We start from the raw sequence: 26,314 nt of genomic DNA, 5'->3' as shown, positions 1-26,314 counted from the left end.
CCTGAAACCGGAGGCGCAGGGACTGCATCCCGCTTCGCCATTTGAGAACAGGGGCATTTCTTCAGTAAAAACTGCCTAAAACCAGCAGAAAGCTCCCCCAGAAGACAGAGATGGCTCCTGGAAGAGCCAGAGGGGTGCGGAGAAGTTCACCCAAGATGCCAGTCAGTCCGAGCAACACAGTGTCCCAACGCATACGACAAATTAGAAAACAGACAGTAGGGAGTAGAAGAACCACACACAACCTAACAACTCCTCAGGAAAGAAGCACACCACAAAAAGAAAACCACTCCCCAGATTGCAATGACAGCAACTTGGAAGAACTTCTGAGCCTTCCAGAAAGAGAATTTAAAATTGCCATGATTAAAAAAGTGATAGATCAGAAGAAGGAAATTGAGTCCCTAAAGGGGGAAAACAATGGTCAGAAGAATGAAATTGAGTCCCTAAAGAGGGAAGTAAAAGAAATGCAGGAGATCATAGAATTAATGGAGGAACTAAAGAACTCCGGGAAAAGCAAGGAAAGCAGAATAGATGAAATGGAAGAACGAATAAGTTCTCTTGAAGACACAGAAATAAAAAGAACCAAAACAGAAAAGGAAAGAGAAGTACGAAGGAAAAAGAATGAAGAAAGACTTCGGGAACTATCTGACTCCATGAGGAAAGGAAATATAAGAGTTATAGGAATTCCAGAAGGAGAGGAGAGAGATGTAGGAACAGAGAAAATATTCCAGGAGATAATTGAAGAGAACTTCCCAAATGCGAAGAAGGAGCTGAAAATTGATATACAAGAAGCAAGAAGAACACCAAACTTCCACGACGAAAGGAAAAACACAGCAAGACACATAATAGTAAAGCTCCCAAGAATCCAGGACAAGGAAAAAATAATGAAGCTGACAAGAGGGAAGAAACAGATAACATTCAAAGGAAAACCAATCAGGCTGACATCAGACTTCTCTGAAGAAACACTACGGGCAAGGAGAGAGTGGAGGGACATAGTCAACAGACTCCAAGAAAACAGATGCCAACCAAGAATACTCTATCCTGCAAAGCTCTCTTTCCTCCATGAAAAAAGAATATGGACCTTCCCAGACAAAGAGAAACTCCAGAATTTCATTAAAACTAAACCCCCACTCCAAAAAATACTACAAGGAATCCTAAAGCCAGAACCTCAGAGGGACGAATAACAACGAAAGAAGACCAAAAAAAAAAAAAGTTATTAAAAGAATAAATAAAATCAAAGGAAAGACAAACATAATGGCAAATACAGATGCTAACATATCAATATTAACTCTAAATGTAAATGGACTAAACTCTTCAATAAAAAGACACAGAGTTGCAGGCTGGATTAAGAAACAAAACCCAACCTTTTGCTGTCTCCAGGAAACACATTTAGCTACAAAAGATAAAAATAGGCTCAAAATCAAAGGATGGAAAACAATCCTACAAGCAAATGGGCCAAAAAAGAAAGCAGGAACAGCTATACTTATATCTGATAAAACAGACTTCAAACTCAAAAAAATAAAAAGAGACCCCAATGGTCACTACATTATGATTAAGGGGACAATACTTCAAGAAGAAATAACACTCATTAACATATACTCACCAAACGAAAGAGCACCAAAATATATCAGACAACTGTTGTCCTCTCTGAAAACAGACATCAGAGAAAACACATACGTAGTGGGAGACTTCAACACACCACTATCAACAATGGATAGATCAACAAGACAAAAAATAAGTAAAGAAACCATTAAACTTTTTAGTGAAAAAAATAGTATGGTAAATTAGCACCACTATATTATAAAGCATAGTTTTAATACTTAACACTTATAATGGTGTAATAGCTCACAAAAAGACAGATGAACTAATTTAATACAACAGAAATTATAGAATTAAATTCAAATGCATAATGTAATATATGAAACATCTCAAACTATTAAGAAAAATGAAATATCTGGTATATGGGAGGATTGGCACAGTTCCTTGAAAAAATATTACATCAATATCTCCTAGTATGCATGAGGATAAATCTCAAATGTAATGAAGATTTAGATATATCAACATGTATCCTCAAAATCACAAATAGAAAACAATAATTTTAACCTGGGATTAATGTATCAATAGAAAAATGGACAAAGGCAGTAAACACAGCATATACAGAAAATGTAAATACAACTGGCTCTTAAACATAGAAAATATTCTTAAACTCACTAATAAGTAAATGCATAAAAATAGATGCTATTTATTTTACTTGTCAGATTGTCAAAAATCCAAATGTTTGACATGACGTAAGATGTTCAGAATTGCTCATTCTTAGACTTGGTGTTCAGATATAAATTAAAGTGCCATAGAACACAATTTGACAGTTACTTCTAAAATTTATAATTACATACACCATTTTTTCTTACTTCTGGGAATTTACTTTTTTATGAAATTGTATATATTAAAAATGATTTTATTTTTCATTTTCAATGTTATGCATTCCTTCACTGACAGTGAAAGAGAAACTAAAATTTTAAAATCCACCAATTGTGTGATTATTTTTTTTTTGAGATTTATTTTATGTATACAAGAGCTGGGGTACAGGCCAGATGCACAGGAGGGTGAGAGGACTCACCAGAGACAGAGCGGGGAACAGAACAGGCAGACTGATGAAATACACTGCTGAGGGGAGCAGCGGGCGCGACAGAAGAGGTCTGCTCGCCATGTGGGTTGCTCGGAGGCCGGCGGGGATCGAAGCGGCACTGTAGAGGCTGCACACAGCTTTACAGTGCTGCACTCAACAGCCTCCACCACCAGGGAGGCCCCACCAATTGTGTGATTCCTAAATAGTATTATATATATATGAAGAAATAATATATGGCTGTGAAAAAAGTTTACATGTGAAAACAACTCCAAAATATCTTGGGGATGGGGAAAAAAAAGGAAAATACAGCAATGTAATGATTTCCATTTGCATTTTCTTTATATGCATCTTAAAAATCTGGAAACAAGCAAGAAATTAATAAAAATGAATATTTCAGGCTGAGTATTAGATAGATACAATTGTAACAGAAGTCATTTTACTTTCTATTCTTTTACTGTCTGTCACTTACCAGTATTGTACAGAGAATAGAGTTGACCCTCACTAGTCTGAAATTCCACATCCAAGTATTTAACCAATAATGGATAGATAACAGTTTCTGTATAATTAGGACTGTGATGGCAACACACTAAACATGTGCAGCCTGTTTTCTTGTTATTATTTCCTAAACAATATAACAATTTTTACATGGAATTTACATTATTTTGATACATAATTTAAACTCTACAGAAGGATGTGCATAGGTTATATGCAGAGACTGTCATTTTATATAAGGGACTTGAACATCTGTGGATTTTGGTATCCTCAGACATTCTAAAGCCATTCTCTCTGAGAGAAGACTAAGTCTATGGGTGGATGGATGGATGGATGGATGGTTGGATAGATGGATGGGTGAACAGATACAGAGATACAGACAGATGATGGATGATAGATTTCAAAGATAAATAATATATTCTATAGAATAAACATTTTCAAACAGTAAAATACTTATTAAATTGTTATATAATTAAATGTATGTAATATTGTATATTTAAATAATTATTCAGATGTTGAGAGGTAGATTCAAAACCTGAAGATGATACATATTACTGCTACATCTGTGACCTGTCCACTTTTTAGTAATAAATTGGATATACACCTCCAATACTACCAACCTACTGTAATTAAAACAAAGACATATATCCTTAAATTCCATGAAATCATATTAAATTATTTGGGGGTTTATTTTTTTCCTTAACTGCCACTATCCCACAATTTAACAAAATCATAATACGCAATTCCTGAGACTAAGGCCTGATTCTCTGATCTAACTTAGAGCTTATAAGACAAAAGGATGCTTGCTGCACTTCTTAAATTTAATTATGGGGTGAAAGAGGAATGATGAAAAGACCGCATTGGTTCCAATATAAATTACCTTCTCTCTGCTGGAGGAGCATTATCAGCTGCTTGGACCGTAAGTGCGTAAGTCTGCCCAACTACCAATTCCACCCCGGCAGCGATGGTGATAAGCCCTGTTGTTTTATTGATGACAAAGTCTCCCTGAGCACCAACCAGGATTTCATATGTGATCTCCCCATTTGACCCTTCATCTGCGTCGACTGCAGTGAGCTGGAATTGAAAATTACAACATAAATCCTCTTGGGACTCAACTTTTCACCATTGTGTTATCCTTCCCCCCAACAACAACAACAAAAACTTGTTTTCAAAAACAGCAAAGTAAAGAAAGTTCTCTTGGCACATTTACAGTTGTTTTCTTGATGGAGGACTACAATAAGAACGACCTTTATTAATTTCAAGAAGTAAAATTAAGGAAATAATGATTTAATATGTTAAATAAGGTTCCTTGAATTTCTGATAAATATAAAATATAAATTCTAGTGAAAAAACATATGTACATTTTACAAACTCACTGAAATCTCTATGTTTATTTATATCAAAATGTAGTGAAGAAACCTAGGTGGCCTCAAATTGCACATGAGGGCTAAACTAAAAGTTTTTCACTGAATTAAGAAAACACACTTGATTATAATAAATATACCTGTAGAAAATTTTTCTTATTCACTGACATTTTCTTATGTACTTTTCAACTCTGTGTCTTCTATAAATCAGTAGTTCTTTATCATTCACAGAGCTTTTGGGGAGTTACTGATGGACACTATCATGCACTTTTTAGACAAAATGTGACCATGCACATTTACCTTAACACTTGAGGTCAATTTCAGGGATTTCAAATAAATGAATGTCCTATTCAAGTTGCAAGTTTACTATTCTGATAAAATGTAAAGAAAGTAAAGTTCGCCATCATGCTTAAGGAGATAATTTATGCATATTTTATTTCAATTTTTATTACATACTTCTTGCAGAGTAGTAATGTGCACAGAAATAGCAGCACAGAATAATTTAGAGGAACAAAGTAAATTTGAGAGACTGTCATTAATTCTGTTAAGTCTAAGAATGGGTATTTGGGGGTAGACAGATGTGGCTGACAGAAGGAAATGCGTTTCATAAAAAGATTCTGGGACTTACATGAGAATGACAGACATAGTCCTAAAGGCAAAGGAGAAGGAAACTATTTGCCAAAACAGTCAAACAGAATGATATATATTTATGGAGAATTATTCAAGCCAGACAAATCCATTCTCTTTTGTGTGTGGATAAAATTAGAAAATTAGGTGGGGGGAAGCACAGGCAGTATCAATTTTGATTATAGTAAATCACTTAACACAATGTCTCAGGAAATCTTAATTAAAATTTAGCTCAAATTGGATTCAATATTAACATTCTTCCTGGGACTTAAATTGGCTAAAGGAATTTAATGATAAATGGCAAGTCATCAAGTTAAGAAGTATTGAAGAGTGAGCTTCAGGGATGTAGGTATTATGATTGATCTTATTTAACATTTTCATAAATGATATTGGAAGGAAGGGGATAAGCTGGATGATATTTAAATGGAAGAGGGCACCCATCTGGGAGATGATGTAAATACCAAACAGCACTGCAAAACAAGGGTGATAAAAATACCCCTAAAACTGCAGAGCCAGTCAACCACAGATAAGCTAATGTGTTCAGGAAACACAACTACTGTGACAGAATAATTTAGAGGAAAAAAGTAAATTTGAGAGACAGTCATTAATTCTTCTCAGTCTAAGAATTAGTATTTGGGGTAGACAGATGTGGCTGACAGAAGGAAACTATTAAAAAATATTAGCAAGGAAATTTAATGAACCAGAAGTAAATTATATTTTTAGATTACTTAAATTATATTATGCTATTTTTTCAGCTTTAGTACTAAGTAATGCAATAGCAGGTTAAGAATCAACACACATGACTTCACTCACATAAACAAAAATGTTTTGAAGAAATTATTGGTAAACCAAGGTTAGAAAGGGGGACCTAAGACATTAACTCTGCATATTCACAAAATATCTCTGATTAATATATTTCAATCTATTAGAGGAAATCTGCATCCTAAGTTAGAAAGGAATGATGAAGGGGCTAATTTATAAAGAAAGCCAGTTTACATGTTATCAGCTGAAACTAAAGTGAAATTTATGGACTTTAATTGATTTATGTAGATGCTGTCATATCTAAATGGTAAGAAATACTGTTATTTTGTGAATAGAAAGGTCAGTCTTACCTCCCACAATTCTTACCTCTTGGTTTTGTAATATGTACATATTCCAGATATCTTTAGCCCCTCTTACTCCCACATATTAAAAAAAAAAAAAAAAAGGTTTGTCCCTGATTTCCTTTGCAGTCTGGCTGCAGCCAATTTGTATCTTCAATTTCTCTTTACTGCCTTTGAGAAATATGATTTTGTATAAAATGATAAATGTAAAGAATACTAAATAATAAAATAGTGAAAAATTCAAATTGGAATTTCAAAATGAATCAGTGATAGAGAAGTTATAGTTGATGAAAAGCATGAGCATAGTACTTTTTATGAATAAACTTTTTCAGCAAACGTTATATCTAAATTAATATGAAATAAATGCGTTGGCCATTTGACACTTTAACATTCTAGGCAGGCTGGGTCTTTTTTTCTAATATGACACCTAACAGATGAAGAGATTTAGGGGCTGTGACAAAGAGTCTGAGATTCACTATGTGGGGCAACTAAATAATGAAACAATTTACTTATATTTGATTTTAATATATGCAGAGTAGCCTTTACATTGCTAATGCACTTCACATCTGATTTAGATCTACACCATAACCTTCTGCTGTTATAGAAAGAGATTTTCTGCAGTATACAAATACAAATTTGGCACTTGTAACAATAAAAGAGCAGAATACCTGCAAATCCTGTGCAGAATACCTCATCATCTAAATATTTACTCAAATCTATTACTTTTTATGACTGAGATATTCTTGTAATAAGGGATTTTTTTATATTCTAACTTCCAATGAAATTCACCAACCAATTAGGAAGGGTGAGAAATGGTGAGAATTCCCTTAATCGGTATTAGTTTAGTAATCACCCTCTGCCCATTCCACTATCTCAGAAACTCAGAAAGTGTCTGAGGCTTGGTTTATTTTGATTTTTAGCTAAGGTAGAAAGACACTGTTATGTTTCAAAATTCACTTCTCTTTTCTGTTATGTCATGCTGATTCCTTTCATTTTGTGTTCTACATTTAATAAGGTATATTTTTCTTTTTTTTTCTTTTATACTTGTGAGAGTATAAGAAGCATGGTTTTTGAAGACTTCTGTAATAAATTAAAAAAAACAATTTGCTATATTTTAATTTTCAGGTGGTATTTATGCTGATTATTTGTACATTATTTGGGGCAACAGTGGGAATGATTATCCCTAGGAGAATAAAGACCAGTGAAAATGTCAACAGAGTTGACATTGAGTAAATTAATGCTACATTCAAAAAAGTGACGGGTGAAGATAATGATTGGCAGTTTTGGTCTGGGCAGGTACCAGTGGCAAGGCTATTGGCTTATCCAGGAGTCTGGGAGAAGGGGAGCAGAGGTTATGTGGAGACACACTGCCTGGACAGAGGGAAAAGCCTGTGGAAAAGCTGAGGTGCTCCAAACAGACTGGGTCTATAATTAATAGCAGAGAAAACATTCTAACCTAACCCCTCTTCTCATCCTATGGGACTGGTGATTATATTTTGCAACACACCGAAAGCATGTAGTCTCTCATTCCAAACATTGGAGAGGATGGATGTTGGGGGTGCCACAAATGTGAGCCAATCCAACCCTAACTCATCCATACAAACGTCTGGACCTCTCAAATTCTCTCCCCCTACCACTGCTGACTCAGCAACTTTAAGGCAAATGTGAGTACATGCAGAACCAAGGTAGAGGACAAAATAAATAAAATCAAGAAAACCACAACACCAACTGCTGGAAAAATAAAATAGTTTAAACTGCTAAGTTATCACTGAATATATTTATTTAAAATATTAAAATAGGCTGATCTCAAGTAGCAAAGAGGGGAGACAAAAATCTAACACTTGGAAATAAGAGAACACAATAGATTGTGACACTACATGGTGAGTACAACTCTTCAAAATCCAAACATAAAAAGATGGAAGATAACTAACAGATATTTCAGAACTCCTATAATAAAGAAACTATAGAGGAAATATCAGAAAGACAAGTTAAAACATTATAAAAAATTTCCAAAAGGTAAGTCAAATAAACACAAGTGAACTCAGCAAAGCTAGTCAAAGAAACACCACAAAATTCAGAAAAATAAGTTAATAGGTTCACAGTTAAAATAAATGAAAGGAAGGGTGTAATTGAAACTTTAAAAAGGAAATAGGGCCTCCCTGGTGGTGCAGTAGTTAAAGACACAGTGCTATAAAGCCATCACAGTCACTGCAGCATGAGTTTGATCCCCAGCCAGGCTGGCCAGGGAGCTAACCCACACGGTGCAGCAGACCTCTCTTGTCTTCCCACTGTTCCCCTCAGCAGTGTATTTCAGTAGATCTGTCTGTTCTGCTCCCCACTCTCTCTGATATATCCTCCCACTGCCTCCCTGCTGCTCTGGCCTACACTCCAGTTCTTGCATGCATGCATGCATAAATGTTTACAAAAGGAAATAATTGAAATATTCACGGGGTTAAGAGCATAATGAATAAGATTAAGAATTTCCAGAAAAAAATATGTAGGTTGAATAGAAGGAGAACCCTTAAAGGCGGACCTAGAGCAAGTGGGATTAACAGACATCTACAGAATGCTCCACTGAAAAACTGATTAATATTTTTTTTTCAATGTATATAACATTTTCAAGTATATACATTTGTTGGAACACAAGTTAATTGTGAATAAGACAACAAAAGTTGAAATCATAACAGATATACTTTCTGATAGTAATTTCATAAAACTGGAAACAAACTTAGAAAAGGAAAAAGTCATAAGTACATTGAGTCTTAACGATATGTTGCTTAATGACTATTAGATTCTAGAGGAATTTATAGCAAAAATTGAAAAATACAGCTTGAGATGAATGAAATTGAGGACAGAACCTATCAGAACTGAATGTATGCAGAAAAAGTTGTCTGAAAGGAAAGATAACTTCAACAGAGTCCATATTAGGTACCAAGACAAATTCCAAATAGCCAACTTGATATTACACCTAAAGTAACTTGGACAAAGAGGAACAAACTTGAGGACAAAGACCTCAAGTTAGATGGAGGAAATTCTGAGAGTGAAAATAAATGAAACATGAATTGAATATACCATATTAAAAACATCAATGAAACCATCAGCAAAAGAAAAGATAACAATTGTGATAACATCAATATAAACAGAGAAAATATTTGATAAGATTCCGTACCCAGTTATAATAAAAAATCTAAATAATATGGCTATGGATTGAATCTACCGTAACAAAATAAAGGCTGTATATTAGAAAACTTTGGACAATATAATTGTTAATAGTGTAAAACCTAAAACTTTTCCTTTAAGATCAGAAAAAAGATTAAGATGCTCATTTTCACCACTTCTGTTTAATTAGCTAGAGCATTCAGACAACAAGAAGACTCCAGGTTAAAGGAGTGAATCTATCCTTGTTTGCAGATAATAAACACTATGCTTAGAAAATCCTAGATTTCACTAAAAGCGATATTAGAAACAATAAGTGAATATGTCAAAGTGTTAAAAGTAAGCTGTGTTATTGTTTATAATGAACAAGAAGAAAAATAAATTTAGGAAATATAATTCCATTCGCAATTGCATCAAGATTAATCAAACACCTAATAATTAACCTAACCAATGAGGTGAATTTTACATAGAATAAACACTATAAAACATTATTTATGGCTATAGATCATGACTTAAGGAGATGGAAAGACATTCCATGCTGATAGAGGGGAAGAATCAATATAGTATAATATTTATTATGCAGGAAGGATATACAAACTTAATGCAATATCCATTAAAATACCAAAAAAGAAACTAAACAAAAACTATTAAAAATTATATGGTTTCATAAGAAGCCAAAAATAGTAAAAACAATGCTTAGAAAAGAGGATATAAATGGAGACATTGCATTATCTGACTTTAAGCTATACTCTAAATAACAGCTATTCAAATAATATGGTATTGGAATAAACAAAGACACATGGGTCAATTGAATAGAATTAAAAATCCAGAAATAAATATACACATTTTTTATTTACTTATCAGTTCTCCATTCATCATAAGGGAGTCACATCTTATAATGAGGAAAGACGACTTTTTTTAAAAAATGATTCTGGGAAAACTGTATGGTCAACATATAAAACAATGAACTTGGATCACTCTCTAAATGCATGCACAAAAATAATATGAAAATAGACTAAAGACTTATATATAAAATCTGTAATAATAAAACATCTAAGAGAAAATATTGACAATCCATTTGATGTCATGAATGATAAATACGTATTTGAAGACTCATCCTCCATGGCAAGAGACACTTAAGCAAAAAAAAAAAAAAAATGGGATTACATTGAATTAAAAAAAGCTTTTACATGGCAAAATAAAATATAAGCAGATTAAAATAAAACACCATTGAATGGGAGAAATATCACATTGCATAACTAAGAGGATTAACAGCAAAGATATACAAAAATCATTCAATTTAACAATGAAAAAATCCAATTATTGGACAGTTTTTTTTTAAACAGATGAATAAAAGAAATACTTTGGTAATACACAGTAAAGAAAAATATATAAGACATATTGAATATTTTTATTCTAGAATATTATCAAACGTCAAATCTATCTAGTCAGCCAGCAATATATAGAACTGTAATAATGAGAAAATATAGTGTCAAAATTTTAAATGCATAACTTACATAATTTAAAAATAATCATATACAGTGTGATTCTAAATATATTGGGTAAGGGAAATAACAAAAAAAGCCAATGTGAGACTTTTCTTTCACTTATACAAATACAAGATGTTTATTATCACTATATTTGTATCATTAACATTTTCCCTAAGTTTATCCCAAGAGAAAGCTCAATCTATACAAAATAACTACAAAGGACTTAATATAGAACTTAGATGTTAAAAATTTCACAATGTTTCATTTCATATATGAGTAATAGTTGGCTTGAAGTTTTTAGTCAGATTGTTTAGCCTCTCATGAGTCTCCACTGGAAATATTCTTTGGATAATCCAGTAAAGAAACTGTGAGTTAAAGATACAAATAAATCTTCAGCTTATTGAATTTAAAAAAATGCATTAACCTAAAATATAGGTGATTTCCAAATATTCATACATAAATTGCTTAGCACTTATTTAACCTATATCAATTCATTCATTAAATAAATTTTATTAAGGGATCACTATGTACAAGGTGTTGGGCAAGGGGTTGACTATGCAAAAAAGAAAAAGCGTTGCATATACAATAGTGGTTTAGAAAAAAAGAAAATAACATACTTGACAAAATCTTTTCTACACTTGAATTTAAAATCCAATATAGGAATTATAGTTAAAAATTTTAATTAAAAATTTAAGATGTACAATAAAGGACAGAATCAGTGAGTAAGAATGTGTCAAGAATAACTCAGGTTTCCAGCTTGACCAACTCAATGGAAGGTGTTGCCATTGTCTTAGGTGATGAGCAACATCCATTTGAACAAAATGCAAAGAGGCTTTAATAAAACTTCAAATTCAATTAGAAATTTTAATAGGCATGAGTAACCTGCCTATTAAATCAGAAATATAGGCGAAACACAGCATGTCATACAACTCAGCAACATCTTTAAAGACACATCACCCAAAGCAGTGATAGTGAAGACAAAGATAAACAGTTGGGACTACATCAAATTAAAGAGATTCAGTACAGCAAGGGAGACCAGCCAAAATAGAGACACTCCACTGATTGCACACAACACTAATAATAACGATCTGATCACAAAAAACTACAAAGAACTGATGAGACTCAACAAAAACAAAGTAAATAACCCAGTCAAAAATTGGGCAGAAGAGCTAAAAAGAAACTTCTCCAAAGAGGAAATGCAAATGGCCAATAGGCATATGAAAAATGTTCAACATCACTTGTAATCAGGGAAATGCAAATCAAAACTACAATGAGATACCATCTTACACCAGTGAGAATGGCACATATTAAAAAAAAAAAAAAAACAGCAACAACAAATGTTGGCAAGGATGTGGAGAAAAAGGAACTCTCCTGCGAGTGCAAACTGGTCCAACCATTATGATGAGCTGTGTGGAGGTTCCTCAATCTGCTAAAGATGGAGCTTCCATATGATCCAACAATTCCACTCCTAGGTATTTACCCAAAGGACACCAAAACATTAATTCAAAAGGGCACCTGCACCCCTATGTTTATAGCAGCACTATTTACAATAGTTGAGCTATGGAAACAACACAAATGCCCCAAATAGATGACTGGATCAAGAAGATGTGGTACATATACACAATGGAATATTACTTAACAGTCAAAAAAAGATAAACTCATGCCATTTGCAGCAACATGGATGGAGCTGGAAGGGCTCATGCTCAGTGAAATAAGCCAGAAAGAAAAAGAAAAATACCAGATGGTCTCATATCAGGAATTTAGAAAACCTAAATAAGGGACCAGGAAAAAGACTAATTAATACAAAGTAAAAATAAAAATCAACAAGCAACTATAAACCAGAAACACACTACAGGGGGCCAGGGCTGGGTTGGTGGGGAAGGGAGTAGATTAAAACAAGGTGGTGGGAATTGTATGGGGACTATAATCAAGATGAAAATGCATACACTGTGCAAAAATGAAAAATGATGTAAAAATATATAAAATAAAAATATGAAATAAAAAAAAGAAAAGGAAAGAAAAAAAGACTAAAGACAAATATAATATAAAAAAAAAGAATTATAATTGTAGTCCTGTTTTGATGCTAATGGAAACAAGTTAAGAAATTAAATAGTCTTTAGTGGTAAAATTAAATTATTTCAAATATTAAAAATTAAATGATGTGAGGACCTCCCTGGTAGCATAAGGGGTTAAGTCTCAGAACTATGAAGCTATCCACAGCCACTGCTGCATGACTTCAATCCTAGCCAGAGAAGTGACCCACATTGTGCATCAGACCTCTCCTTAAGGAATCAGGAAAAAAAAAAGTAAGTATAATTAAGTAAATATCAAAATCAATAGGCAACTAAAAACTAGAGACTTTTTTGGGGGGGAGAGAGGGGAGTAGGATCAAAACAGGAGAGAGAAGCGCACAAGGGACTATGGTGATGGTACAGGGATGACTGCGTTGTGGGAATTTTACAAGGACTATAGCTGAGATGAGAAAGCATACATTGTACAAAAATGAAGAATGATGGAAAAATATATAAAATAAAGTTACAAAGATAATAATTTAAAAACTCAAAATACAGACCTCTCCTGCCTTGTCTGCTATTCCGCTCAGCAGTGTATTTCAGTCAATCCTCCTGTTTTGCTCCCCACTCTGTCTTTGGTGAATCCTCTCACTCCCCCACACCTCTGGCCTGCACCCCAGCTCTTGTATGCATGAATACACATTTTTAAAAAAAAATTAAAAAATCAAGTGATGTGAAAATATGTTTACATTTTTGTAAGCTTTGTTCTTGAATTTTTATCTGGTATTTACTGAAATACTGCATCCACTAAGATTAAGTAAATATAACCCTTGGACTTCAATCATGGTATTACAAACACATAACACATATATATGAACATGCACATACACGCACAAACTTAACACAGAGAAAAATATCATTATTTGACACAATAGTTAAAAGACATTAAAATATGGCATTAGTTTATCCTAATGTTAATTAGAACAACAAGGAAGTTTTAAAGAGAAAATCATTAATATTTAATTTTATATGTAATGTTTATGTGCTTTCCACAGAGGACTAAGTAATACACCTGACACACAGAGATACACACAGGTAAGGCAGTAAGGTATATTAAAAATCATTAAATGCTTTATATAACTCACAAGAATGGTTCAACAATAACAACTAGATGATACTTACACATCATTTAAAAAGTACATATGTGTTGTTGTCATTATTTTACACTTTTTTTTATTATCACCATTTTGATTATGAGGAATCTGAGGTGCAGAAGGTTAAAGTATTTGTCCAAAGTCACTATGATACAAAGTAGCAAATGGAACACAACCAGCTAACCTGGCTCCAGATTCTATTATCTTTAAATTGGATTCAGTATCAACTCTATAAGTTGTAAACTTGGAAATTTCGGACTAATCATCAATCCACTAACTAAAATTCTTGTGTATGAAATTAGGTTGTGAACAAGAGATATTTTCAAAATAATTTTCAGTTCTAAAAGTTAATAACCTCTGACGTAAGTAGAAGAAAAAATCAGGAAGGTTGTCAATTTAAAATATTTTTTCCACATTAAAAGCTGTAAATGAGTAGCCTGGTGGGTGCAGTGAAATTAGATAGCATTTTAGGAAAAGGCTGTGGGAGAGAAGATTTTGTGAATTATAGAGTTCCTCTTAAGCCACACAGAACACATTTTAGAATTAGCCTCTTAAAATGCTGGTTGAGATGAGATTAATTGAGGAAATTAAATTTCAATTGATGTTTGGTGAACACTTCTGTGTGTAAGTCATTATGTTGACTACTTTTGGTTAGATTATTAAGCTCTGCCCATCCTAAAAAAATGCAGTTCAATAGGGTAGATAGCACATAAAAGTTAACTTAAATGCAAGGCATAATAAATTGTATAGGAGATAAACTTGCTTTCTGGATATAGGGGAAGATCATGAAAAGAATTCTGATTTACTGGTCAAAAATGACATTATTAAAGAAACAACATTTGAACTGAGTGTTAAGAAAATAAAAAGGTAAGATAAAAATTTTATTTAAAATGGAATAATTTGGGGCCTCCCCCGGTAGCGCAGCGGTTGAGTGCTGGGTTGTGAAGCTGCCCGCAGCCTCTGCGGCGCCGGTTCGATTCCAGGCTGCTCCCCGGCCACCAGAGGAGGGTCCAGCATGGCGCGCAGACCTCTCCTGCCACCCGCTGCTCCCCTCAGCAGTGTGCTTTGGTCCTTCTGCCTGCTCTGCTCCCCACTCTGGCTCTGGTGAATTCTCTCACCCTCCTGCGCTTCTGACTGTACCCAGTGCTTGTATAAATAAATAAATAAATCTTTAAAAAAAATGGAATAATTTGGATCACATCTTAAAATCTGAGAGTGGTATTCACATCTCACTCTCATAGAATGGGGAAGATAGTCCATGCTTAGAACGAATAAAACAAAACAAAAACTTCTCTGTGATTGGAAAGTTAATTACATGGAGTTATGTAGCAGAAGATGAGACAAAAATACTTGAAATAGTACACAGACTACATGTGTGGAGACTGGACCCTTTCTTGGGTAAGCATTCCAGGAGGATGGGGATCTGTTCTGACCCATCTTTCAGAATAATTCTTTGTAGCGCGTGGTGTGAAATCTGCAAAAATGGGGCTGTCCATAAGAATCTGGTATAATAGATGAATTTATGGTACTACATGAGTATAGTAAGGAAATTATGACAAACAGATGCATTTAGTAAACAGGAAATTTCAGTAACTTGATAATCCTCTGGATGAAGATAGGTGAAGGATGGAGAAAACAAGTATGATTCCAAAACTGCTAGTCTGAAATCCATGTAACCTTAAGATTAATGGACCCATGACAATACAGTGGCCTCCAAAATAAGATAGTACTTGTGTTTGAGTCTCTGTGTGGGTTGTGACCTTGTTTCTGTTTTAGATGAAAGTTAATAGGTTAATTACTTTTTTATTTTTTACTTTTAATTAATAGTTTGTTTTATATAATTCTTACATTATTTTTTCATTTTTGCACAATGTATGCATTTTCACTTTGGTTATATTCCCCACACAATTGCATCCCCCCCTTATTTTGACCCTAGACCTTCCTCTCCCCGCCCTCCCCATTGCCTGTAGTATGACTCTGGTTTATAGTTGCTTGTTGCTTTTGATTTTTACTTTGTATTAATTAGTCTTTTTCCTGGTCCCTTGTTTAGGTTTTCTAAATTCCTGCTATGAGTGAGACCGTCCGATATTTTTCTTTTTCTTTCTGACATTTCGCTGAGCATGATCCCTTCTAGTTCCATCCATGTTGCTGCAAACTGCATGTGTTTATCTTTTTTGGTTGCTGAGTAATATTCCATTGTATAACCAAAACAAAGAGAAACCCCACCAACTGGGAGAAAATTTTTGCATACAACACTAATGATAAAGGACTGATCACAAAAAAATTACAAAGAGCTGATGAGACTCAACAAAAACAAAGTAAATAGCCCCGTCAAAAAATGGGCAGAAGAGCTAAAAAGAAACTTCTCCAAAGAGGAAATGCAAATGGCCAACAGGCATATGAAAAATGTTCAACATCACTTGTAATCAGGGAAATGCAAATCAAAACTACAATGAGATACCATCTTACACCAGTGAGAATGGCACATATTAAAAAAAAAAAAAACAAAAACCAAAAAACTAGCAACAACAAATGTTGGCGAGGATGTTCAGTAAAAGGAACTCTCCTGAACAGCTGGTGGGAGTACAAACTGGTCTAACCACTATGAAGAGCTGTGTGGAGGTTCCTCAATCTGCTAAAGAAGGAGCTTCCGAATGATCCAGCAATTCCACTCCTAGGTATTTACCCAAATGACACAGAAATATTAATTCAAAAGGGTACCTGCACCCCTATGTTTATAGCAGCACTATTTACAATAACTAAGCTATGGAAACAACCCAAATGCCCAAAAATACATGACTGGATCAAGAAGATGTGGTATATTTAATAGGTTATTTACTTTGGGATATGTCCAGCTTGAAGTACTGGTAAAATCAACATTGCCATGTCCAGTAGGTACCTGCAATGCCATCCTGATGTTCAAATCATTACAGAACATTTTGGGAGATGGGAGCATCCCTACAAATGATCACTGAAAAACTGGAGATAGATGGAATAGCAGAGAGCTAAATAATGTTTTTTTGTTAACTGTTAATATTTCTTTAAATATTTATTAAGTTATTGGGTAGAAGAACTGGGTTGGAGGCCGGAGGTGGTGCGGTGGGTGAGAGGATACACAAGAGACAGAGTGGAGAGCAGCACAGGTGGATTTACTGAAATAAATTTGCTTGCTAAGGTGAGTAGCAGGCAGGAGAGGAGAGGTTTGTGCAGTAAGTGGTTTAGCATCCTGGAGGCTGGTGGGGGAAAGAGGGTTGGGAGGGGGTGATGAAACTCAGGCCTTGATGGTGCTATTGCTTCGACTTAACCCCTAGACCATCAGGGATGCCTTAAATGTTAATATTTAAAGAAGTGAGAGTTTTACACAGATTAAATATTGAGAAGTGTTTTTGAACTTGACAGCTAGAAAGAAACTCATTAGAATTATGATTTTATATGAGTTTGGTGTTTTGTTGTGATAACTAGATTAAGTAACTCCAGGTTAATAATATAGTGAATGATAATAAATAATAGTAAAATTATTTAAATTTAATGCTTCAATCAATGCAACTGCATTGAATGCCCATATATACTCTTGGCTTAACTGATAAATTTGGAAAATTGTGTCAATAAGGTGATGTAACAAAGTGAACTGGAACATGAAGTATTTTCTGGAAAGAGTGTTTATATCAGAGCACATAGAGACTGCTATTGGTCCAAGGGAAAGAATCAGTAGGGAGGAATAGATTATTGTAGTGATATAAAATGAAAATAGTTGGAAAAATTATTGGAGCGCAGGTGAAGATGATGAGAAAGAATAGAATTTAAAACATGAAGACAAGTAAGCAAAACAAAAGAAAATAAGAACTGAAAAACAAGAAAAATGGAAAGAAGCAGGACGATTAAAGATTCTGCTCCATCTGGGACTCTGTCTTAATGAACTAAAATTATAATTCATAGGTGCAAATATATTGCTTAATTTAAAGCAATGGTTATCAAAATCAGCTGCAAGACAGAGTTGCTTTGTTGTAATAAGTGAAATCTGTCCAAGTGACTACTCTGGATGGCAAGATTATTAAAATAAAAATATTTCAAGATGGAGTCTAAGCATCAATATTTTGAAAAGTTCGTTAGGTAAAATTATAATATTAAACTGGATGAAAAACCATTTATTTAAGAAAATTGCAGATGTTTAGGAATATTACCTATAGAATATGAACTGTATCTTTAACTACCAAGATTAAAATCTACATTTTCAAAACATTAAATTGTATATAAAAATCTGTGCCTTTAATATAGAGTGATTGGTTTATGAAGAAAACTAGCTTCATGTGAAAAGAGACCTTAAAATATTAGGCCAGGACATTCATTAGTGTCAATTTGTAAGATCTCATTTATGGCTACAAAAATGATCTTTCATGCAGTATGAAGTATGCAAAACAGACAGAAAAGATAAGTTTGACCATGCCAGCAATTTCTCACTTAATTTAAGATGCACTAATAATCTGATTACATTTCAGTTCCAGTTAATGAAAGATGAAGTTGCTGTCTTAAGGCTGTATTCATCTAAATGTGGCCATACATGAAATATCAGAATCACTTATTCTTTTTAAAATAATCAAAGATAAGAATTATAAAGTGAAAAAAACAGTTTATAATTGAGAACTTTTAATTAGGACCTAGCCACATACATCTTTACAGTCAAACTATTCACTCCTTGAAGGCAAAGGTAACCTATCTCATAAAAATAAGGTAACAGAATAATTAAATATGTCCTTACACCAAGCCAAGATTCTCTCATGACTATATTGAAAATAATGCATTGAAAGTGATCTGAATCTATACTTTAAGAACTGTCATCCTATATTCTCTTTTCTGGATAGTGTTCACAGTCATTTTTGTTTTTATTTCTTTTACTCTTTTGATTTCAGGTTATTGGCCATAAAGTAAACTAACTGATGTTCCATTGGGTTGATGAGAAAAGACCAGGTTGATTATGAGTGGAGGCCAGTGTAGCAGAACATCACATTCTGTGATCCTTAAAAGGCATTTAAAGAGCACTGTTCTATAGCAGATTGCTTTATTTTAAATTTTTTTCAAAATAGGAAATTTGCTCCTTTTATTTCTTCAAATATTTGGAGGATATTTTATAGTTACTCTTTTAACACAGGCCAGGAATAACATTAAAAAAATTAATGATATATAAAGATTCAGTTTGGGGCATTCAAAAAATGTTAAAAATAAGAGGCATATAGATACAATCTACCTATATAATCTGCAGAGTTCCAGGAAATATGTAAAATATTATTTTTAAAGGCAAGGCAAGATGTGTTTTATAGATACATAAGGGAAATTAACTTTTTCAGCTTAAAATGCCCGAATCATGCTTTTGATCCCCCAAGGCAAACATTTTTTTGAGATATTCTTCTACAACATAATTACTATCATTTCCTTAGTTACATTTTAGTTCCCTGCTGACTGTTTTTCTGTATAAACTTACTTTTATTTTCATTTATGTCATTATACTGATGAGAATCAGGTCTAATTAAATATGAATTTGATAATAACTATCATTTCTTTATCTGTATAAACTATAATTTTTCTCCCTATGAAATAGTGCCTCAGTAAAGAAAAATGTAGTTCTCTGGGTCCATCAATTCACTAGAAATAAAGACATTTACACCTTATCATTCATTTATATCCATTTGTCTATAGGTTTTCCTTTCCTTCACCTATAAATAAGATTTATTAAACATCTATTAAAATCTAGTATTTTTTTAAATATTTATTTTATTTTATGCATGCAAGAGCTGGGGTGCAGGTCAGAGGTGTGGGGGGTAAGAGGATTCACCAGAGACAGAGTGGGCAGCAGAATAGGCAGATCTACTGAAATATATGCTGAGGGGAACAGGGGACAAAACAGGAGAGGTCTGCTGCACCATGTAGGTCAGCTCCCTGGCTGTGGATCGAACTCGTGCTGCAGTGGCTGTGGATAGTTCATAGTGCTGAGACTTAACAACTTGTGCCACCAGGGAGGCCCCAAATCTAGTTTATTAAGCACTTAATATATACCAGGAACTATGGATACTCTGATGCTATGGATACAGAAATACAGTTCTGCCCTCTAGACAAATGGGTAAAAGGTAGATTTCATCAATATGACAATTACCACAACCAAGATATGAATAAAATATGTGGTAATTAGAAAACCTCATCCCACTACTACAGAGAATATTCATACATAAGATGTACTTTTAGGTAATTTTCAGATCCCAAGCTGTAATTATGCCCATTTTCATATCACACAAGAAAGTATATCTTAAGTAAATAAATAGGGTTATCATTTATTTATAATTTATATTAGCAATTATATTATGCAAATTTGGTAATGATGCATAGTGAATAAATATTTATTGCATGACTAATATGTCTGTCATGTGCTGGCCTTACATGTAAGACAGACAGCTGATACCTTAGGATTTTCAATTTGGGGTGGGGGGAAAAGAAGAAAATAGGAACAACTTCAGATGGTCATAACTGTTTTGACTGTGAGGAGAGCACAGGTTATTGCAACAGAATATGTGTGTGTTGGGAGGCTATTCACACTAAGCTGTTAAGAAGGGGCTCCCTTGTGGCACAAGGGGTTAGGTCTCAGCACTATGAAGCTGTAAGCAGCTACTGTAGAACGTTTGATGCCTGGCCAGGGAGCTACCCACATGGCACAGCAGACCTCTCCTGTCTCATCTGCTGCTCCCCTCATTAGTGTATTTTAGTCAACCTGCCTGCTCTGCTCCCCACTTTGTCTCTGGTGAATCCTCTCACCCCCATACCCCTGGCCTGCACCCCAGCTCTTGTATGCATATATATATATATATATATATATATATATATATATATATATATGGTTTTCAAAGAGGTATCACTTTGATCTGGGTCATGTATAGTGAAATTAGTGTAACCTTATAAAATCTGTGGTAAAAATAATGCTCTGAGATAACAGAGAATAGTGCACAAAAGTTAAGAAATATTTGGTTTTATCATGCCAAATATTTCTTCAGCAGTCTTTCACAGGGATCTGGACACAGCACTGTATCACAAACTACTGTGTAACTGCTGGGTTGTGAGAAGGAAAAATTACAGGAACACCTACTGAAACTACTAAGAAATTCTTTCCTAGAAGGCAAGGAAAAAAGAAGAAATTAATCAAATATTTAAATGGGATAGAGCTCAAGTTAGAATAGGTAATTCAAGAAAATGAAGAGCAAGGGGCATTGAAATAATCAGTTGTTCAGCACGTCTGAGGCAGGAAGGAATAGAGAGTCAAAGAGGAAGAATAAACCCAGGACGATACCATTAAAACATAAATATACTGTTTAAGCTTTAGCACTGCTTGTCACTTTTTATTTTTAATTATTTTAACATTTTTGATTCATCTTTATTGTTATTATTTCAAAATATTTCACTGTATTTGTGCAGGATGTGTAACTTAGTCACTAACTTTATAGTTTTCTCATAATAGTATGCAGATGGTAGACTTGATTATCTAATTAGCAACAAAAGCTGTTGAAAAACTAATATATCTGCTGCAAAATATTGATATACACAAACGGAGTGCTTTTAAAATATCCTAAACAATTCATCAAACAATAAAATTAGTAGATCCAAGTATATGTATTAGTATTTTATATAATAGTAATAATTATTACTTATTAAATATCCTAAAAACATACAGAATCATGATCTTCCTGGCCTGAAAGAAACTTAAAATTTTTGTGAGAATGATTCTCTGTTTAACAAAAAACCCAGATCAGTAGTCTTTACATGGCTGGGCACATGAAATCCATGGCTTATTATTATTTTTTTAACATCAATTATGTACGTATTGCTCCTAGAGCTTCAAATTCAGAAAGACAAATGAATCATGGTAATCCATATTTCTAAACAGTTCCCTAGAATATTTTGACTTGTAGTCAGTCTGAAGTCAAATACTCCACAATTTCTAAAAATCCTCAGAGAATATTATGACCTATTTGAGATTTATACTTAGAATATTTACTCAGTATACAAAAAATATTTTGATATAATTTACAGTTCATTTGAATGTAATAAGTATAGTTAATGGTAAATGATAAAACACATCACAGATAAAGATTTTTCCCAGTTTCTGTTTTTAAAGAATGATAATTTTCCTGCTGAAATGATTCCTGATTATGTCCAAATAACAACTGCCTATTTGATTGCCTATCAATTTGTTAATGAATATTTGGATATATCACTATAAGACTTTACAATTATTTCTAAAGTAGTTCAAAATGTTTTACATTTTTACACTACATATCTGATACTCAAAACTTCAGTATATTAATTTTAAGACATCATTATAAAGAGTTCAAATAGCTTTATGTATATATAACAATTTTAACTTAAAGTACATATAGATAGGTTTTTATTTGAAAAGTTACCAGACATTTAAAGCTTTTTAAGATAAGTTATACTATATTTTAAATCTGAAATTCATTTAGAATGCTTTAGCAGTTTATTAACTAATGCATTGTGCAATGCCATAGAAGTATATTCTCATGCTCTCTATGTAATTCCATGTTCTGTGAATAATTACCTGTATGACACTGTCCCCAGGGCTCATGTCTGTATAAACATAGACATCATAGGCTATTTCCGGAAAGGTTGGAGTGTTATCGTTTGCATCCATCACTCGGATATTGACAATAACTGGTTTGCTTTCTTGTATACCATCAAATGCTGTTATCTGTGAGGGCAGAAAAATGTATTTAGTAGAAAAATCTTGCAAATATAAGCAGTACAGAATTCACTCTTACCATTAAAGTTTCTATATGCAATTTTACAGTTAAAAAGCATGCTACCATTTTTGTTGATAAAAGTCATAAAATTATAATAGTACATATAATCTGGCATATCTAATCAATATGTTTTAATATATTAAGAAGCAATATGTTTTAAGAAGCAATATGTTTTAATATATTAAGAAGCAATTATGGAGGAATGTTCTATTTTTAATGTTTTCAATTCCAAGTATATTTTACATTAGCAAACATGCAAAATATATTAGAAACTCGCAGGAGGTCAATGATATCGCTCATTCATAGTTGCTAACTACTGTTTAATTTTTAAATATTTAATAGTAAAATAGTACACATTTTCACACATTTTCTATACAATGCAGTAATTGCCTTTATAGTCAATATGTTTGTATCAGTCAAGGAGGTTTGTGCCTACATATGTACAATGTTTCTAGTAATTCATAAATGGCAACTTTTAAAGGATTCATTGATATTATTTAATGGCAATATCTTGAATAAATTATTTTAGAAAGTCTGAGAAGCAGAATCAACACTACAATTCAAGTTCCTCTTGTACCTTTCTATTAGCTCATTGATCCCTTGTTTATAAATAAAATGTAGTTCAAGAATATGGATAATAGTTATAACTGCAGTTTTACCTGGATTCACTTCTCAACCTGACTAGTCCTATCTGGTGTGTGTGTGTGTGTGTGTGCATGTTTTTCTCAATCTATCATCTGCCAATTGTCATTATATGTTTTTCTACCTCATGATGATAACTATTTACAAGCACAGCCTTAATAATCTTCCCTTTTCTTTTTTTCTTTATTTCTCTATCTCAATGCAATTGACATTTTGGAACAGATGTTCCATGGATTGTAAGATATTTTGCAACATCCCTGATGTTCAACAGATGCTGGTAGCACTGCCTAGCAGTAATGATAATGACAAATGTCTCCAGATATTAAAGCATGTTGGGGAGGGTGGCAAGGATCATCAGCAGTTCTAATCACTGGCTTAATCTTATTACAAAGTTAAAAATGCATAACAAGAATAAAATTCAATGCAATTTTTTTTTTACTTTGTGGACTATGTTATCTCAGTGTAAGACAACCATGGATGTATTGTAAAGAATAAAACTTCCATTTTCTTGTTTTTAACATGAAATTTAATTTCCTTTTCTTGAGAATTATGGAAACACAGCTACACAACTTACAAACATAAAAAAAAAAGAAATCCATGCAAGAGATTTTTATTACTGATATTTTCTATGACATTATTTGAAAATATTTTTCCTTTTAAACCACTGACCTTTTGAGTTGTAAATAGACATAAGATGCTACATACATAAATTTATATATAGTATATATAATCTCTTTACCGAAAATGTATATGTTTGCTGTTCTTCCCTGTCCACTGGTTGAAGTAAGGTGAGGTAGCGAGTGATACCGGTCTGCGTGACGGTGAACACCGAGATGTAATCATTCAGAAAAAGGTGAAGCTCTGGATCTTTTGTCTTAAGGAAAAAAGTAATTGTTTAAAATTTAGGATAAATAGTCCAATACCTGCAAATTAATTTTTCAATTTTATATATATTACAAAAATATAGGTTGCTATTAAGAAATTTTTAAAAAATAGTTATATTATTTACTCATAATTGAACTGATCTAGTTAAAAAACAATGATTCATTTTGTGGAAAATGAAATACAGAATAAATACTAGTATAATTAGTTTAGTAGTACACCAGTATAAAATTATACTGATGTATAAGAAGAAAACTGTATAAAAGGAAAAATAGCAGAAAGAAGAATAAAATAGAAACATCAATTAAATATAACCTAATGAACTCTTTAATATCAATATTTTACAGAATTTCATTATTACACTGTGGTGTAATAACACAGTTGTATGACTAAAAAAACGCCACCATTCAATTTATGAAGACCATGAGATTTTCATAGTCAAATGCTTCCCATTCAAAGATGATATAAATACAGGATTCCATAAGCAGACTCTTATATTTGATAACCAGAAACATTAAAGAACTTCTGAAAATTTAATTGCCTCTACTTCTTGAGCCCTTTCATAATAACCAGCTAGGCTAAAATATTTCCCATAACTGTAGATTATTTGTTTTATATAAAAAAGAATACTAAAGCTAACATTGTATATGACATATTTTAGCACATTCATCTCTGATTAAAATATAGGCTTTAACAGTTAATGAATATTTTAAATAAAACTTTTTTTAAATCTATATGTAGCCAAGGACATGCTATTGGTAAATATTTAGATATTCTTTAAGCACCATACTTCAGAAGTCAGACCTGCGAATGTTCACACAATGATCACTTAAAGTTTAATATTTTATATTTACTTGTAAGAATCATATTAGTTTCAGGTATGGTATATTATTAGTGCAAAGGGATAGATAATTCTCTAGGTTACTATCTTAATACGGAGAGATTTTATGTAGTCCTTATGTCTTTCAAATGCATTTAAAGTAAGTATTCACTTATACATCAATACGTACACAGTGGACTAATTAATACATACTTTCCTCTTCTAACGCACTGATTGTACACTTAATCTATAGTATACATTCAGCATATAACAAAATTATGAATTTTTACTTCACGGAATTATGCATTATTTTCCAGGGAAGGTAAAATAAACTCTGACACCTGATTTCTGTACCTGTGTACCTCAAAACACAAAAAAAGAATGTGAAAGTAAACACATATAGAATGTGAAGGTAAATATATATGAATATAAAATTTTTAAATCACATCATATTGAATATTAATTTAAACATGACTGTTTATCATATTTGAAACCAATACTGGATTTGAATGGTTATCAGAATATGATATCACGCAAACACACAATATTATATGTATTTTCATGCATATGTACACACAACACATAAAAGTGTAAGTATATATAAATGCACTTATATATGTATGCATACTGATGTATACATATAATACATATAGATTATAAAGCACATCTGGAAAATGACAGAAATTGAATCTGATTTGCCAATTTCAATTAGTTGACAGTAGTTTCTGAAGATCCTTTTATCAAAAGAGTTCCACTCTAAACTTGGAACCTTTGAAAATGAAGGCACTGATGAACTACAATGTTTTTCACAGACTAAAAAAAAAATATTTACTCATGGTCAGTAAAATAAGCCAGAAAGAAAAAGAAAAATACTGGGTGGTTTCACTTATAGGAGGACGGTAGGGGGTCCAAATAGGGATCAGGAAAAAAAATATCATAAAGTAAAAATCAAAATCAACACTCAACTATAAACCTGAGATATTCTGCAGTGGGGGAGGAGGGAGAAGGATCAAAACGGGGGATGTAAGACTACAAGGGACTATGGTGATGGTGCATGGGCGAATTGGTGGTGGGAATTTTATGAGGACTATATCTGAGATGAAAAAGTGAACATTGTACAAAAATTAAGAACGGTGTGAAAAATATATAAAATA

General features: G+C 32.9%; 1 protein-coding gene across 1 annotated transcript in view; it reads right to left on the bottom strand.

The window, feature by feature from the left end:
* The window catches only part of PCDH15 (protocadherin related 15), a gene marked incomplete at both ends in the record, with an annotated part of 665,703 nt that overhangs the window by 267,498 nt on the left and 371,891 nt on the right, over positions 1–26,314 (bottom strand). The window contains 3 exons of the mRNA XM_084244834.1: positions 3,996–4,189; positions 22,615–22,764; positions 24,198–24,332. Of these exons, the coding sequence (XP_084100960.1) occupies positions 3,996–4,189; positions 22,615–22,764; positions 24,198–24,332 (479 nt within the window). The remainder of the gene's footprint in view (positions 1–3,995; positions 4,190–22,614; positions 22,765–24,197; positions 24,333–26,314) is intronic.

The sequence above is a fragment of the Talpa europaea genome, assembly GCF_964194135.1.
Source record: "Talpa europaea genome assembly, chromosome: 10".
NCBI classification, from domain to species: domain Eukaryota; kingdom Metazoa; phylum Chordata; class Mammalia; order Eulipotyphla; family Talpidae; genus Talpa; species Talpa europaea.
This window is presented reverse-complemented; position numbering and strand designations above follow the sequence as displayed.